The sequence below is a fragment of the Hypanus sabinus genome, chromosome 4, assembly GCF_030144855.1.
Source record: "Hypanus sabinus isolate sHypSab1 chromosome 4, sHypSab1.hap1, whole genome shotgun sequence".
In the NCBI taxonomy this organism is placed as follows: Eukaryota; Metazoa; Chordata; class Chondrichthyes; order Myliobatiformes; family Dasyatidae; genus Hypanus; species Hypanus sabinus.
Window position 1 is genome coordinate 130,385,933 of NC_082709.1, and position 17,197 is coordinate 130,403,129.

Consider the following 17,197-nt stretch of genomic DNA (forward strand, 5'->3'; position numbering starts at 1 on the left):
CAAATTATTTAAAGGAAACAATCCACTCTTATGTAAATTCAATTTATATCCTGAAAACTGACTAAAATTAGACAGTAAAAGAAACACAGAGGGTAAAGACGTTGTAACATTAGATATAAAAAGCAATAGGTCATCAGCATAAAGTGAGACTTTATGAATAGTACCTTTCCTTAAGATACTGGTGATAGACTCTCAGAAGGCAATTGCTAAAGGTTCTAATACCAAATCAAAAAGCAAAGGGCTCAACGGACATCCTTCTCTGGTTCCACTTTGGAGTTTAATTGGTTTAGAAATCTGAAAATTAGTAAGGACCCAAGCAGAGGGAGATAAGTAATTTAATCCAATGAATAAAATTGGGCCAAAATTAAATTTTTCTAAGGTTTTAAATAGGTAATTCCATTCAACTTGATCAAAAGCCTTCTCCCTATCCAGAGAAATCACCCATTCTGATATTTCCTTGGGTGGAGAATGCATAACATTTAACAGTCACCACATATTAAAAGGGGAATATCAATTTTTAATAAATCCTGTCTGATCATCAGATATTATAGAAGGTATAATATTTTTGAGTCTTTGGGCCAAAACTTTAGATAGGATCTTAGCATCAATGTTGAGTAAAGAGATTGGTCTATATGAACAGCATCCAGTGGGATTTTTATTATTTTTAAGAATAAGCTAAATGGAAGCTTCATGAAAAGACTATGGCAACCTACCCACCTTGAAGGAATCAGTAAGGGTAGAACATAAATAAGGTATAAGCAATGAAAAAAAGCCTTATAAAATTCTCCAGAAAATTTGGCAGGTCCTGGAGATTTTCCAGAATGCACTGAATGTATAGCCTCAGTGATTTCCTCCTGAAAAATAGGTTGATCCAACTGCTTTCAATTATCAACCAAAAGTCCAGGGATATTTAATTGGTCTAAAAAATTGTTCATTGCAGTATTATCTTTAACAAAATCAGAACTGTACAATTTAGAATAACATTCTCTAAAAGTGTCATTTATTTCAAAATGGTCAGTTGTCATATCACCATTGTTTTTGCAAATTTCTTTAATTTGCCATTTAGCTATAGAGGTCTTCAATTGATTAGCCAATAGTTTACCAATTTTTTCTCCATATATATAGAATTGGCTTCTTTCTTTTTAAAATTGGCTTTCAATTGGATACGTTATAAGAAGATCATATAACCATATAACAATCACAGCACAGAAACAGGCCATCTCGGCCCTCCTAGTCCGTGCCGAACTCTTAATCTCACCTAGTCCCACCTACCTGCACTCAGCCCATAACCCTCCACTCCTTTCCTGTCCATATATCTATCCAATTTTACCTTAAATGACACAACTGAACTGGCCTCTACTACTTCTACAGGAAGCTCATTCCACACAGATATTTATTTAGTTTTAATTTCAATACATATTTTGTATAGTCCAGGGCCAGGTGCCAACGCATATTTCTGTTCTAATTGTTTTAATTGATTAATTAAATCAGTTCTCTCATTATTAGCTTTTCTCTTAATATATGCAGTATAGGAAATAATTTTTCCTCTAATATATGCCTTAAAGGTGTCCCAAATGATAACACTAGAAGTCTCTTCCAACACATTTTCTTCAAACAAAAAGAATAATTTGATTCTCCATAAATTTTAGAAAGTCCTTATCAGATAACAAATTTAAATTAAAATGGCAAGATCTGTCCATATGAGTGAAATCAGGAAGATTTAAGATAGAAATACAGGAGAATGGTCAGATACACCTATTTCTTTAAATTCAATGGATTGAACTAATGGAATAATTTGACTATCAATAAGAAATAATCAATCCTGGTGTAGGAATGATGGACATGAGAGAAGAATGAATACTCTCTTTCTGCTGGGTGAAAAAAAGCCAGACATCAACAATATCACATTTCATCAGAAAGGATTGAATAAATAAAGCAGATTTATTAGGTGTGGCTGATTTAAGAGAAGAACGATCTAATACAGAGTCTAGACAACAATTAAAATCTCCTCCCATCACTCAAGAATAAAAACTCAAATCTGGCAGGAATGAAAAGAAACGCTCAAAAAATCCTGGGTCATCCACATTGGGAGCTTACACATTAGCAAATACAATTAATTTATTATCTAGATTCCCTGACACTATGACAAATAGCCCATTAGGGTCAGAGCCAACTTTATGTTGAACAAAATAAATTGTATTATCTATAAAAATCAAGACTCCTCGAGATTTTGCTCTGAATGAAGAATGAAATTGTAGAGCCCTCCACCAAAAAGGTGTGCGTTGTCACAACTACGTACATGTGTTTCTTGTAGAAAAATAATGGGAGTCATTAACTTTTTAATATAAACAAAAATCTTATTCCATTTCACAGGATGATTTAACCCTTTCACTTTAAAACTAAGTAAATTAATATTTCGATCTGTTATAAATACTAATTAACAGAAGAGTTAGAAGATCTGACCATAAATTATTAGAACCAGAGAACAAACCATAAAATAGGTACTCAAAACAGAAAATTTGGGTGGTAGCCCAACCAGCTTCCAGAGTTCTGCTCTTTGCTTTTTAAGGAAATCTCCAATTGATTCTAAAGTGGTTGGAGATTCATCTTCTTTTTCTTTTGCAGAGGCTTTAGTCTTTCTCAAAGACATAATAGAGAAATATTAAGATTTATAATAAGGTTTCAAAAAACTGGTAGGAAACAAAAAGATAGATAAGGTAGGAGCAAGTTCAAAAAGATGTTACCCTCTCTTATATGGATTTTAGCAAGGCATTTGACAAGGTACCCCATGCAAGGCTTATTGAGAAAGTAAGGAGGCATGGGATCCAAGGGGACATTGCTTTGTGGATCCAGAACTGGCTTGCCCACAGAAGGCAAACAGTAGTTGTAGATGTGTCATATTCTGCATGGAGGATATGACCCATGGTGACCAGTGGTGTGCCTCAGGGATCTGTTCTGAGACCCCTTTGTGATTCTTTATGAATGACCTGTGTGATTTTTATGAATGACCTGGATGAGGAAGAGGAGGGATGTGTTAGTAAATTTGCTGATAACACAAAGGTTAGGGGTGTTGTGGATAATGTGGAGGGCTGACAGAGGTTACAACGAGACATTGATAGGATGCAAAACTGGGCTGAGAAGTGGCAGATGGAGTTCAACCCTGATAAGTGTGAGGTGGTTCATTTTGGTAAGTCAAATATGATGGCAGAATATAGTATTAATGGTAAGGCTCTTGGCAGAGTGGAGGATCAGAGGGATCTTGGGGTCCGAGTCCATAGGACACTCAAAGCTGCTACGCAGGTTGACTGTGGTTAAGAGGGCATATGGTGCATCGGCCTTCATCAATCCCGGGATTGAGTTTGAGTGCTGAGAGGTAATGTTGCAGCCATATAGGACCCTGGTCAGACCCCACTTGGAGTACTGTGCTCAGTTCTGGTCGCCTCACTACAGGAAGGACGTGGAATCTATAGAAAGGGTGCAGAGGACATTTACAAGGATGTTGCCTGGATTGGGGAGTATGCCTTATGAGAATAGGTGAGTGAACTCGGCCTTTTCTCCTTGGAGTGACAGAGGATGAGAGATGACCTGATAGAGGTGAACAAGATAATGAGAGGCATTGATCATGTGGATAGTCAGAGGCTTTTCCCCAGGGCTGAAGTGGCTAGCATGAGAGGGCATAGTTTTAAGGTATTTGGAAGTAGATACAGAGGAGATATCAGGGGTAAATTTTTTTACACAGAGAGTGGAAAGTGTGTGGAATGGGCTGCTGGTGGCAGTGGTGGAGGCGAAAATGATAGGGTCTTTTAAGAGACTCCTGGATGGCTACATGGAGCTTAGTAAAATAGAAGGCTATGGGTAAAGCCTAGGTAGTTCTAAGGTAGGGACATGTTTGGCACAGCTTTGTGGGCTGAAGGGTCTGTATTGTGCTGTATGTTTTCTATGTTTCTACATAGAGAGGCTATAGAAGGACTTAGACTGAGTGGGAGAATAGGTGAAGTGGGAGACGGAATACAGTGTTGGGAAGTGCATGGTCATGCACTTTGGTAGAAGAAATGAAAGTGCTATTTTCTGAATGGAGAGAAAAGACAAAAAACACTGAGGAACAAAGGGATTCGGGAGTCCTTGTACAGGATCCTGTTATGGTTAATTTGCGGGTTGAGTCTGTGATGAAGAAGGCAAATGTGATGTTAGCATTCATTTCATGAGGACCAGAACAAAAAAGTAAGGCTGTAATGTAATGTTATGAAGCACTTGTGAGGTCCCACTTGCAATATTGAATTCAGTTTTGGGCACCTCATCTTAGAAAGGATCTGTTGAAACTGGAGAGGGTTCAAAGAAAGTTCATGAAAATGATTTGAGGATTGAACGGCTTGTCATATGAAGAGCATTTGATGGCTCTGGGCCTGTATTCACTGGAATTCAGAAGAACGAGTGACCTCATTGAAACCTATCGAATGGTGAAGGGCCTTGATAGAGTGGATGTGGAATGATGTTTCCTATGGTGGGAGAGTCTTAAGACCAGAGGACACAGCCTTCAAATAGAGGCTTCCTTCGAGAACAGAGATGGCGAGGAACTTCTTCAGCCAGAGAGTGGTAAATCTGTGGAATTCTTTGCACGGGCAGCTGTGAGGGCCAAGTCTTTAAGTATGTTTAAGGCAGAGGTTGATAGATTATTGATTGGTCAGGGCATGAATGGATACAGAGAGAATGCACAAGATTGGGGCTGAGAGGAAAATTAGATCAGCCATCATGAAATGGCGGACAAGACTCGATGGGCCAGATAGCCTAGTTCTGCTCCTGTATCTTAGGGTCTTGTATGCTGGCGACCGAAGTCTAATTGTTCTGAGCTGTGTTTTAAACCCAGTCTGCAATCCATATTCAAATCTGAAGACTAGTTGCTGGTGAAATTAGTATTTGTTATATACCCTAACTTCAGAATATGCTGAAATTTGCGTTACTCACCACTGACTCAACCTGCAAGTTAACCTTTAGGGAATCCTGCACAAGGACTCTCAAGTCCCTTTACACCTCAGATTTTTGAACTCTCACCCCATTCAGAAAACAGTCTACACTTTTATTCCTTTGACCATGGTGTATAACTGTACACTTCCCTACACTATATTCCATCTGTCACTTCTTTGCCCATTCTCCCAATCCATCCAAGTCCTGTTGCAGGTTCCCTGCTTTTGCAAAACTACCTGCCCCTCCACTTATCTTTGTATTATCTGCAAACATGGCCACAAAGCCATGAATTCCGTCATCCAAATTATTGACATATTACGTGAAACGAAGGTGTCCCAATACCAACCCCTGTGGAACACCACTTGTCACTGGCAGCCAACTTTTATTCCAACCGTTTGCCTCCTGCCAGTCAGCCAATCTTCTATCCATGCTAGTGTCTTTCCTGGTATACCATGGGCTCTGATCTTAAGCAGCTTCATGTGCAGTGCCTTGTCAAAGGCCTTCTGAAAATCCAAGTACAAAACATCCATTGACTCTCCTTTGTTTATCCTGCCAGTCATTTCCTCAAAAAATTCCAACAGACTTGTGAAGCAAGATATCCCCTTAAAGGAAGTAATGCTCATTTTGGCCTACTTTATCATGCACCTCCAAGTACCCTGAAATGATGATCTCATACATAATAATGAACTCCAAAGTCTTCCCAATCACTGAAGTCAGGCTAACTGGCCGAAAGTTCCTTTCTTCCTGCTTCCCTCCTTTCTTAAAAAAATGGAGTGACACTTGCAATTTTCCAGTCCTCCGGAACCATTCCAGAACCTGGTGATTCTTGAAAAATTGTTACTAATACTTCCACAATCTCTTCAACTACCTCCTTCAGAACTCTGGGGTGTAGTCCATTTGACTTATCTACCTTCAGCTTCTCAAGCACCTTCTCCTTAGTAATAGCAACTAGGATCACTTCTGCCCCCCCCCCCCCAACTCTTTCGATTTCTGGCGTGAAGCTAGTGAATTCCATTGTGAAGAATGCCATTTTTGGTTTGTTCCCCCATTACTGCTTCTCCAGCATAATTTTTTCAAGAGTTCAATATCCATCTCGCCTATATTTTACTCTATATATCGAGTGAATATGCTTGTGAATGTAAAATACCATACTATTTGCAATCCCACTTTGTAGAATACAAATAAAATAAAAACAAACATGGAAAACAAAAACATTTTCATGGCCAAAATTATTAAAAGATCAAAATTAAACTTGTTCTATTCTGGCATCTAATACTTCACTGGTTAAGTTCAGGAACAGGAAGTTCAGAAAGATAGAAACAACTGTAACAATGCTATGCAAAAACTAAACTGCCAGTACATTACCCACCACAGATTTGTCATTATCAAAGCCTATTCTGAAACAGGTTATTTGGAACTCATGGTATTTGGGAGATTGTAACATCGAGGCAAATGCCAAGGTGAGCACCAGCTGCTTGTTTTTCGCTCTGCTAGCGGAGAGCCTGCTGCTGTGCCTGGTTTTCTCAGTTTACGATATGGACTTGGACTACAGACTATTTTTCAGTCTTATAGTTTCTTATATTTTATATTTTGTATTTTCCACCCGATCTTTCTCTTTCTTTATGTGCGGGGAGAGGGATTTTGTGGCAACCCACTTCCCAGCAAATTCGAACCGGTTTGCAAATAGCCAGCGTGCAGGCACAAAGGCAAGGTCCGCAACAAAGGGAGAAAAGCCTGCGGGGGTTGGTGAGTACGTGTCTCTTGGAGCATCCACGCCCGGGGCGGGCGGGATGAAGGAGGCTTTAAGCAAGGCTGTGAATTTCGAATAAAATTATCTTTGACTGCAGTTTACCGACTCCGTGTCGTTATTTTAGCGCTGTGTGTAGCACACCGCTACAATTGGTGACTCCGACGGTCCAAACGATTTTTGGACCGGAGATGACCGACGCCACCTCTGTTCATGCTGTTTCGTTGAACTGCCCGGTTTCTGGACGCCACAACCTCTCCTATGGTTCCAGCAAGCAGAAGCCCAATTCCACGTTCCGCAGATAACCTCAGAGGACACGCGTTACTACTACATGGTGAGCTCCCTCGACCGGGACACAGCGGCCCAGGTTGCGGAGTTCGTACAGTCTCCCCCGGCGGACAGCAAGTACACGGAATTCAAAGCCCTGCTCCTAAGGACTTTCAGACTCTCATGGCAGCCATGCCCCAACACGGCGTACAGCACCACATCCCGACCCAGGGACCACCCCTCCACGTCCGTGCTCGGCAGCTTCCCTCGGACAGGCTCCGACTGGCAAAGGAGGAGTTCAAGTGGATGGAGGAATTGGGGATCATCCAGCAGTCCGGCAGCCCATGGGCCTCCCCCCTGCACATGGTGCCCAAAGCGACAGGGGGCTGGAGACCGTGCGGCGACTACCGCAGGCTGAACGAGGCTACCACACCGGACCGCTACCCTGTGCCGCACATTCAGGACTTTGCAGCAAACCTGCACGGCGCACAGATCTTCTCCAAGGTAGACCTCGTCCGAGGGTACCATCAAATCCCGATGCATCTGGACGACGTCCCCAAAACGGCTCTCATCACCCCGTTCGGCCTTTTCGAGTTCCTCCGCATGCCGTTCGACCTGAAGAATGCCGCACAGACGTTCCAGCAGTTAATGGACGCGACCCGGACTTCGCTTTCATCTATTTGGACGACATCCTCATAGCCAGCAGCAGTCGTCAGGAGCATCTGTCCCACCTCCGTCAACTCTACGCCCAACTGGGTGAATACGGTCTAACAATCAACCCGGCCAAATGCCAGTTCGGGCTCGACACCATTGACTTCCTGGGCCACAGGATTACTAAAGACGGGGCAACCCCTCTGCCCGCTAAGGTAGATGCGGTCCGCCATTTCCCCCGACCCACCACGATCAAAGGCCTTCAGGAATTCGTAGGTATGGTCAATTTCTACCACCGCTTCCTCCCTTCAGCTGCCTGGATCAGTTTGCCCTGCTGTCGGGTCCGGGCAAGGACATTACCTGGGACGAGGAGTCCGCCACCACTTTCATTCAAATGAAGGAAGCCTTGGCGAACGCCGTGTTACTAGTGCACCCCAGAATGTACGTCCCTACCGCCCTCACAGTGGACGCATCTAACACAGCAGTCGATGGGGTGCTGGAACAACTCATCGAGGGTCACTGGCAACCCCTGGCGTTTTTCGGCAAACACCTGCGGCCACCTGAGCTCAAATACAGTGCTTTCGACCGGGAACTGTTGGCACTGTATCTGGCAATCCGGCATTTCAGGTACTTCTTAGAAGGTAGGCCCTTCACCGCGTTCACGGACCACCAACCGCTTACCTTTACGTTCACAAAGGTGTCCGATCCCTGGTCGTCCCGCCAGCAGCGCCACCTGTCCTACATCTCTGAATACACGACGGATGTCCGGCACGTCTCAGGTAAGGACAATGTCGTGGCAGACGCGCTCTCTCGCCCTAACATTCATGCCCTTTCCCAAGGGGTAGACTTTGAGGCACTGGCAGAGGCACAGCAGGCAGATGAGGAGATCCCGAGTTACAGAACCGCAGTCTCCGGTTTGCAGCTCCAGGACCTCCCCGTGGGCCCGGGTGAGAGGATCCTACTCTGTGACGTCATCCCGGCACCTTGGCGGCGATGTGTTTTCGACTCCATTCATAACTTGGCGCACCCCTCCATCCAGACAACTGTCCGGATGGTCTCCAGCAGGTTTGTTTGGCACGGACTCCGCAAGCAGGTCAGTGAATGGGCCAGAACGTGCATGCACTGCCAGACGGCCAAGGTGCAGCAGCACACCAATGCTCTGCCGCAGCAGTTTCACCTCACCCACCGGCGTTTCGACCACATTCATGTGGATATCGTGGGCCCCTTGCCAGTGTCGCGCGGAGCGCAGCACCTCCTGACTATTGTGGATCGGTTCGCCAGATGGCCAGAGGCGATCCCGCTCACCGACGCCACCTCTGAATCTTGCGCCCGGGCACTGATCGCCACCTGGGTGTCCCGCTTTGGCGTACTGGCCCACATTACCTCCGACAGAGGCGCCCAGTTCACCTCCAGCCTGTGGTCAGCTATGGCCAGCCTTTTGGGGACTCAGCTGCACCACACCACTGCCTACCACCCACAGTCGAACGGCCTGGTGGAGCGTTTCCACCGTCACCTAAAGTCGGCTCTCATGGCCCGCCTGCGAGGAGCTAACTGGGTGGATGAACTTCCCTGGGTCCTACTCGGCATCCGTACGGCATCCAAAGATGATCTGCACGCCTTGTCGGCAGAGTTGGTGTACGGCGCACCCCTGGTCGTCCCCGGGGAGTTCATACCAGCCCCAAGGGGGCACGAGGAAGAATCCGCAGCAGTCCTGGGCAGACTACACGAGAGGCTCGGTCACCTGGCCCCCATACCCACTTTGCAGCATGGGCAGAACCTGACCTGCGTACCCAAAGACCTGCAGAACAGTAAGTTTGTGATTGTACGAAGGGGCCGGGCATCGGCCACCTCTGCAACAGCCCTACGAGGGGCCGTTTACGGTGCTCCGGAACAAGGGGTCCACGTTCGTGCTGGACGTTGGGGGTAGAGAGGAGGTTTTCATGGTGGACCGACTCAAACCGGCCCACATGGACCTGGCGCAATTGGTCGAGTTTCCGGCACTGCGGTGCAGAGGCCGACCTCCCAAACAGGGTCTGGCCCAGACTGTGGACATTGGGGGGTGTAGTTATGTGGCGACTCACTTCCTAGCACATTCGAACCGGCTCGCAAATAGCCAGCGTGCAGGCACAAAGGCAAGGTCCGCAACAAAGGGAGAAAAGCCTGCGGGGGTTGGTGAGTACGTGTCTCTTGAAGCATCCATGCCCTGGGGGGGGGGGGGGGGCGGGATGAAGGAGGCTTTAAGCAAGGCTGTGAAGTTCGAATAAAATTATCTTTGATTGCAGTTTACCGACTCCGTGTCGTTATTTTAGCGCTGTGTGTAGCACACCGCTACAATTTGATGATTGATGTGCTTGTTCCGGTTTTTTTTTGTGCGGGAGGAGGGATATGGGGGTTGACGTGCCTGCTTTTTTTTTGAGCAGGGAGGTGGATTTGGTGATTGGTGACTGCGCTGCCTTTCTTGGTTTCATGGCTGCCTGGAGAATAATAATTTCTGAGTTATATACTTTGTTAATAAATGAACCTTCGATAGAAATCCACTGCAAATGTTTTTGCCTCGATATACATCTGTCAGACTTGGCATGGACAGACAAACCTCAGCACTCCAATCTTGATTTAAGTTTGTCAAAGGCCTTACCTGCATCAAATGGTGGATAGGCAGTACAAATACAATGCAGAGAATGCAGTGTTTTTTTTCCCCAATGAAGAGCTACAGTGGCATGCCAAAGTTTGGGCATCCCTGGTCAAAATGAGTAGAAGATGAACTGAAAGTTCAAAAGTAATAAAGTTAAAGATAAAACATTCTTTTCAACACTTTAAGCAAGATTAGTGTATTATTTGTTTTGTACAATTTTAGAGTGAAAAATGGAGCACCATGCACAAATTGGGCACCCCAAGAGATTTGAACTTTTACCAAGGTCTCAGACCTTAATTAGCTTGTTAGGGCTATGGCTTGTTCACAGTCATCATTAGGAAAGGCCAGGTGATGCAAATTTCAAATTTTATAAATACCCTGATTCCTTCAAACCTTTTCCCAACCATCAGCAGCTGCCTAGCACTCTGAAAATTAAAACGAATGATGCCCACAAAGCAGAAGGCTATAATAAGGTGGCAAAGCATTTTCAGGTAGTCGTTTCCTCAGTTCGTAATGTAATTAAGAAATGGCAGTTAACAGGAATGGTGGAGGTCAAGTTGAGGTCTGGAAGACCAAGAAAACTTTCCGAGAGAACTGCTTGTAGGATTGCTAGAAAGGCAAATCAAAATCCCCGTTCGACTGCAAAAGACCTTCAGGAAGTTTTAGCAGACTCTGGAGTGGTGGTGTACTGTTCTATTGTGCAGAGACACCTGCACAAATATGACCTTCATGGAAGAGTCATCAGAAGAAAACCTTTCCTGCATCCTCACCACAAAATTCAGCGTCAGAAGTTTGCAAAGAACATCTAGACAAGCCTGATGTATTTTGTAAACAAGTCCTGTGGACTGATGAAGTTAAAATAGAATTTCTTAGCCACAATGAGCAAGGGTATGTTTGGAGAAAAAGGGGTGCAGAATTTCATGAAAAGAACACCTCTCCAACTGTTAAGCACGGGGGTGGATCGATCATGCTCTGGGCTTGTGTTGCAGCCAGTGGCACAGGGAAAATTTCACGGGCAGAGGGAAGAATGGATTCAATTAAATACCAGCAAATTCTGGAAGCAAACATCACACCGTCTGTAAAACAAAAGCTGAAGATGAAAAGAGAATGGCTTCTACAAAAGGATAACGATCCTAAACACATCTCAAAGTCCAAATGGACTACCTCAAGCGGTGCAAGCTGAAGTTTTTACCATGGTCCTCACAGTCCCCCAACCTAAACATCATTGAAAATCTGTGGATAGACCTCAAAAGAACAGTGTATGCAAGACGACCCAAGAATCTCATAGAACTAGAAGCTTTTTGCAAGAAAGAATGGGCAAAAAAATTACCCAAACAAGAATTGAAAGACTCATAGCTGGCTACAGAAAGCATTTACAAGCTGTGATACTTGCGAAAGGAGGTGTTACTAAGTACTGACCATGCAGGGTGCCCAAACTTTTGCATCAGGCCCTTTTCCTTTTTTGTTATTTTGAAACTGTAAAAGATGGGAATAAGTAATCTTGCTTAAAATATTAAAGAAATGTGTAATCTTCAACTTTATACCTTTTAGAAATCAGGTAATCTTTTACTCGCTTAGCTATTCACAGTAACAAAAATTTTGACCGGGGTGCCCAAACTTTTGCATGCCACTGTATACCTAGATATGCCCAAAGTGAAAAGACAGAATCATTTTCACAATTGCTTTAGTCACAAGGTTGTGAATGGGAATTTACCAGACTAATTCACCTACAGGCCTAGGCACATACAGATGTTGTGGCCATTCCAAGGAATTGTCTGCACTTTAGGTTAAAGTTAACTGTGTGTGAGACTCCACAGACTGATCATCCTTTGCCTGCCATTTAATCCTCAAGTATTAAAGTCATATATTTACTGCCTATGCCAAGCCGAACGTAAGACTGGTTGAGACTGCATTACTGCTTCCTTCCTGTTACGAAAAAGTGTAACTTTTTTGTCCCAATAAGTTCCTGTACAAAACTGAATTATTATTGCTTGGTCACTTACATGGTTAATCTTAAATCAAAGAGATTTGAGATACTCTGCATTTTCACAAACAGCCTGTGAATGTAAAGGTACAATAGACCATCCATTTCTAACTGAGAAATATATTTGTGGCAAGTTAGAAATTACTTGAATCATGATTATTTTTAAATTAAAATGTACCTATAATCACATCAATTATCCAAAATCGGCCAATTTCACATTCACTAGAACACAATCAATTCTGATGAGCTAGGGAAAGCACTGATAATCAAATGGCACAAAAATGGAAAGGCAGAAATAACTCTCTATTACTACTCTCAAACAAACTAACAACTGCTAATTTTAAAATGCCTGATTATTTCCAGAGATAATGCAGAGAGTCTAAAAATTACTGGTTAGAATACAGCTTCAATTATAAAATACAGATCTCACTGATTAAAGTTGTGCTATTATAGGGCAGATGGTGGAAAAAACAATTCTCAGACAACTCTACAATCAAGGATTAATGGTAAAGTTCAGATAACATGAGGTGAGATAGAAAATTATCAACATGTAGTGGTGCTGCTGTTCCAACTTCTCCAGATACTCAGGTTAGACCACAAGACATAGAAGAATTAGGCAATTTGCTCCATCAAGTCTGCTCTGTCATTCGATCATGGATGATTTATTTTCCCTCTCAACCTCCTTCTCCTGCCTCTTCCCCGTATCCATTGACACCCTTAACAGTCAAGACCCTATTAACATCCACTTTAAATATACCCAATGACTTGACCTCCGTATCTACCTGTGGCATGAATTCTAGATTCACCAGCTTCTGGCGAAAGAAATTTGTCACTCGTTTCTAAACTGATGTCCTTCTATTCTGTGGCTGTGCCCTCTGGTTCTAGGCTCACCCACTGTTGGAAACCTAAAGCAGAGGTGTTGATTAGGCCATTTGGCCCATCTAGTCTGCTGTGCCATTTCATCATAGCTGATCCAATTTTCCTCTCAGCACCAATCTCCTGCCTTTGCCCCAGACCCCTTTGTGCCCTGATCAATCAAGAATCTGCCTTAAATATACATAAAGACTTGGTCTCCACAGCTGTCTGTGGCAAAGAATTCCACAGATTCACCACCCTCCGGCTAAAGAAATTCCTCATCTTGGTTCTAAAAGGACTCCCCTGTACTCTGAGACTATGTTCTCTGGTCTTAGACTCTCCCACCATAGGAAACATGCTCCCTACATCCACTATCAAGGCCTTCCACCATTTGATAGGTTCCGAGGAGGTCACCCCTCATTCTTCTGCATTCTAGTGAATACAGACCCAGACCCATCAAATGCTCTTCACATGACAAGCTTTTCAATCCTGGAATCATTTTCATGTACTTCCTTTAAACTCTCTCCAGCATCAGCACATCCTTTCTAAGATAAGGGGCCCAAAACTGCTTACAATACTCCAAGTAAAGCCCCACTAGTACTTTATAAAGCCTCAATGTTACATCCTTGCTTTTATATTCTAGCCCCTCTGAAATGAGTGCTAACAAAGCATTTCAACTTCCTCACCACAGACTCAACCTACAAATTAACCTTTAGGAATCCTGCCTTTTTTTTTGTATTTTCTCTCCATTTAGAAAATAGTCAAACCTTTCTTTTCTTCTACCAAAGCATCCTCTCCCTGTATACTCTAATATTATGTTTCAATGTGATTTCCCCCACTCCTTCCAATTCTTCTAACCTGAATGTTTCTCATTTTGACTGGTGCAGTTTCCTTCCACATTATAAAATTCTGAAGGTTTGTAAGTTAATTGGCCATCATAAGTTAGTGTCTAGGTGAGTGGGCCCAGGCACCTGGCCACTTAAGAGCCTGAAGCTCTAGCACTATAAATGCTGAAAAAAATGTAGTGACTGGTATATCATGTATCAATCAGGCAACAAATTTATTTTGTGATTTGTTGTACATTGCTGTGTACAGTTATGGTTCAGCGTGTTGTATGTGTTGGGTTGATCTTCATTGTTCCTTGTCAGACAAATACAGCATTGTAATCAAGAACAAGGAGGTTGATATACCCAACTTTATTAAGTTTAAAATACATGCACAAAGAAACCAGCATTTCATAAAAAATTTAATTTGAAATACATTTTCCTCTGAGAAATTTGTTTCCTCCAATTTTCAAGCATTAAGATAGGATATTTGTCACAATAACTATTTCATCTACATAGCTCAGTTTAGAAACAACCCACATTCTATTCATTCCCTTACATAGCTTTCAATTATATGAGCAAAGACATGCACAATTCACATGCCTGGATCTGGTGAGCACCAGTCACAGCTTGAAAAGCAGGTGATCCACCTAAGTGAGGAGATTTAGTTGCCTACTGCCAATACATGCAAAACAGGTGCTGTAAGTGAAATGAAATGCACAGAGCTGGAGATTTTCAAAAACATTTCAAAATTCTTGCAGTTCTAATTTCTTCCTCTTCACTAGTGTTGCAAGAATCTGACTCTTATTCCTTTGCCGAATATTTCCACGCCAAATGGACATTACATTGAATATTCTCTATAAAGTACTATCTCAAGACACGGGGCATCTGAGGGTTAACTAATAAATTCTCAATTAGTGAGGAGCCAAGAGACAGCTCCTTAAATATATTATGCACTCTTACAAGACCATAAGATCCAACAACTCAAGGAGCCTTGAAGGATGGTTGAACTATTGGGCTGAACCTGTTGGGTCATTTGACTATTACCCTTGGATGAAATGTTAACTTTCAGACCCACCTATAAATGCATTTTTTTGAGGGGGGGGGGGAAACAGCAATACAGATGATTAAAGGAATTTGTCATTTTGCAAAGTATTTTCCTGTACAAAGGATATAATGAGTTGCCATTAAGCCAAATGTAGACAAAAGTAAATAATATTCCACTGACGTTTGATTACTCTATGTCTTTACAAGGTTACACATTACGGCACAACTGGTGCTTCTTCTGTCAAGAATCAACTATTATTTTACTTACAAGGAATTAAAAAATAAAAACATATTGCAATCTGAACTCAAGTACATTTTTGTAGAGTCAGACTGAAGAATTCCAATCAGGTGATTTGATAAGCTTTCAAGCAACATACAGAATTATTTTCAAAGCATCCATTTTATAATCTGATATTAATTTTCCTTTAGAATCCTGGCTTAATATTGTCAATTCTTTATATTCCTGAAGCAGGTGAACCAAGTCTAATCATTCCAAAAGTGCCCTGAACCATATTGTATTTGAATTTCATTCAAATACTGTAGTTTAACAAAAAGTTATGATTTGTCAATCTGGACTTAGTTCGCATTCAATAATTTATGCAAAAGTTAACAAATACATTTGTTATCTAAATTTCCAAGGGCTTTATGTGAAATCTCTCCAGGAGATCACAGCACTTAATATCATAATTAACTGCAGTAACTTGATTCTACCATAAAAGTTGATCATGTAGTTGATTTCAAGTAGCATTCTAATTCTACTGTGCATTTAATGACCAATTTCTCCCCTTCTCTATACTGCATCTCCATTCAGTTTCTCATTTCACTAAATTCCTTGTGTCCTTAAGCCATTTCTGTCCCAAATCCATTTTTTGGAAGACACACTTTCATAAAGGACTCTTCAGTAAGATGAGCAGGTGATGAATGTTAGGATTTAACCCGTTCAAATTCAGCATCAAATCAGTGATACAGTCTCAGATTAAGAGTGCAAAATTGCAAATCCTGAACTTAAATTTTATATAGTCATTTAATAATTCCACAGCAATACTTTATCCTGCTTGTCGATTTAATGTTCCTTCACAATTCTTACATTGGTTTTCTCTACTAAATCCTGCAATTAAAGTACCAGCATTCATTTCTGCATCTTGATAATACCTAAAAGGCACTTTCAATGAATGCTTTAATTTGCTGTGTCCAAATATTGGAAGGCAAACAATTCATGAGGAAAATGGCACAGTGGTAGCTTTGAGGAACGGCCGTATTCCCTGTCCATCTGGAACAAAAAGATCAGAGTACAAGTAACATTTGATATCTTTTACATTACTTCCTTCAGCTGTCCTTAGCAGTATCTGCAGACAATACTTTGTGAAATTACATTAATTTCTTTTTAGAAATGCCAAGCGACTGTGTGTGAGAGAAAATAAACATTATTGTGCATGAATCCCAGAATATATCATTTATCTAAAGGAGATCTTCATTGGATCCAAACTGGGTTTGTACTTCCCACCAGGTAGATTGAACTGATTATCAATTCAAGACATCACAAAGCACTTTGCAGCTAATGTGTGAAACTGGCAGATTTCCCGCACTCGTACATGTTATTCCAATGAATATTCCAAACACAAAATGCACTTAAAACATTTATACAATTATAATACCCTTGAGATACTTAATATCAATGGCTAAACAAACACAGGTGTGGTTCAAGGGTGTACAGAAAACAGAACGATAGTGTGTAAAAGGGAGCAGGAGAATCAGAGTCCTGGTCTGCTAAAATGAACACAATCAGATCTCTGCTCTATGATCTCAGGAGCTGATGTGTTAAAAGGAATCTTTAAAGCAGCATGCCTAACTAGATGTCAAACCATCAGGATTTCTAGACTCCCATGTTATTACAGATTTATGGTATTTTAATGTAGGAACTGCTCCGACCAACAATTTATTACTGAGATTGGCTGCTCTTCTTAGTAAAATAATAAGGCATTTATCATTAACGATAAAACACAAATTATTCTGCTCTTCACTACAGTGCCATGGCACCTCAAAGCAGGATTGATCCTGCTTCAGGTCCCAGCAACACTATAGTGCAGAGCCTGCTCAGATATTAGGAGCCCAATCATAGTTTGAATCCAAAACTTTTTTTTTACTCCAAATTCATCCGAATCCCTGTCATTGAAATGCTCTCACAACCTACAGACTCACTTTCAAAGAATCATCTCATGTTCTCATTA

The 17,197-nt window shown here is 42.1% G+C and overlaps 2 protein-coding genes across 5 annotated transcripts in view; both read right to left on the reverse strand.

The window, feature by feature from the left end:
* The window catches only part of LOC132393204 (uncharacterized), a 77,733-nt gene extending 69,289 nt beyond the window's left edge, over positions 1-8,444 (reverse strand). For 3 of the 4 annotated variants that reach the window (XM_059968167.1, XM_059968162.1, XM_059968166.1), the window contains exon 1: positions 8,309-8,444. The gene's annotated coding sequence lies outside the window, so the exon portion shown is untranslated. The remainder of the gene's footprint in view (positions 1-8,308) is intronic. The other variant, XM_059968163.1, reaches the window with a different exon arrangement.
* Positions 8,445-14,278: 5,834 nt separating this feature from the next.
* Positions 14,279-17,197, reverse strand: part of gk (glycerol kinase) — a 128,744-nt gene continuing 125,825 nt past the window's right edge. The window contains exon 19 of the mRNA XM_059968172.1: positions 14,279-16,239. Within this exon, the coding sequence (XP_059824155.1) occupies positions 16,184-16,239 (56 nt within the window). The 3' untranslated portion in view covers positions 14,279-16,183. The remainder of the gene's footprint in view (positions 16,240-17,197) is intronic.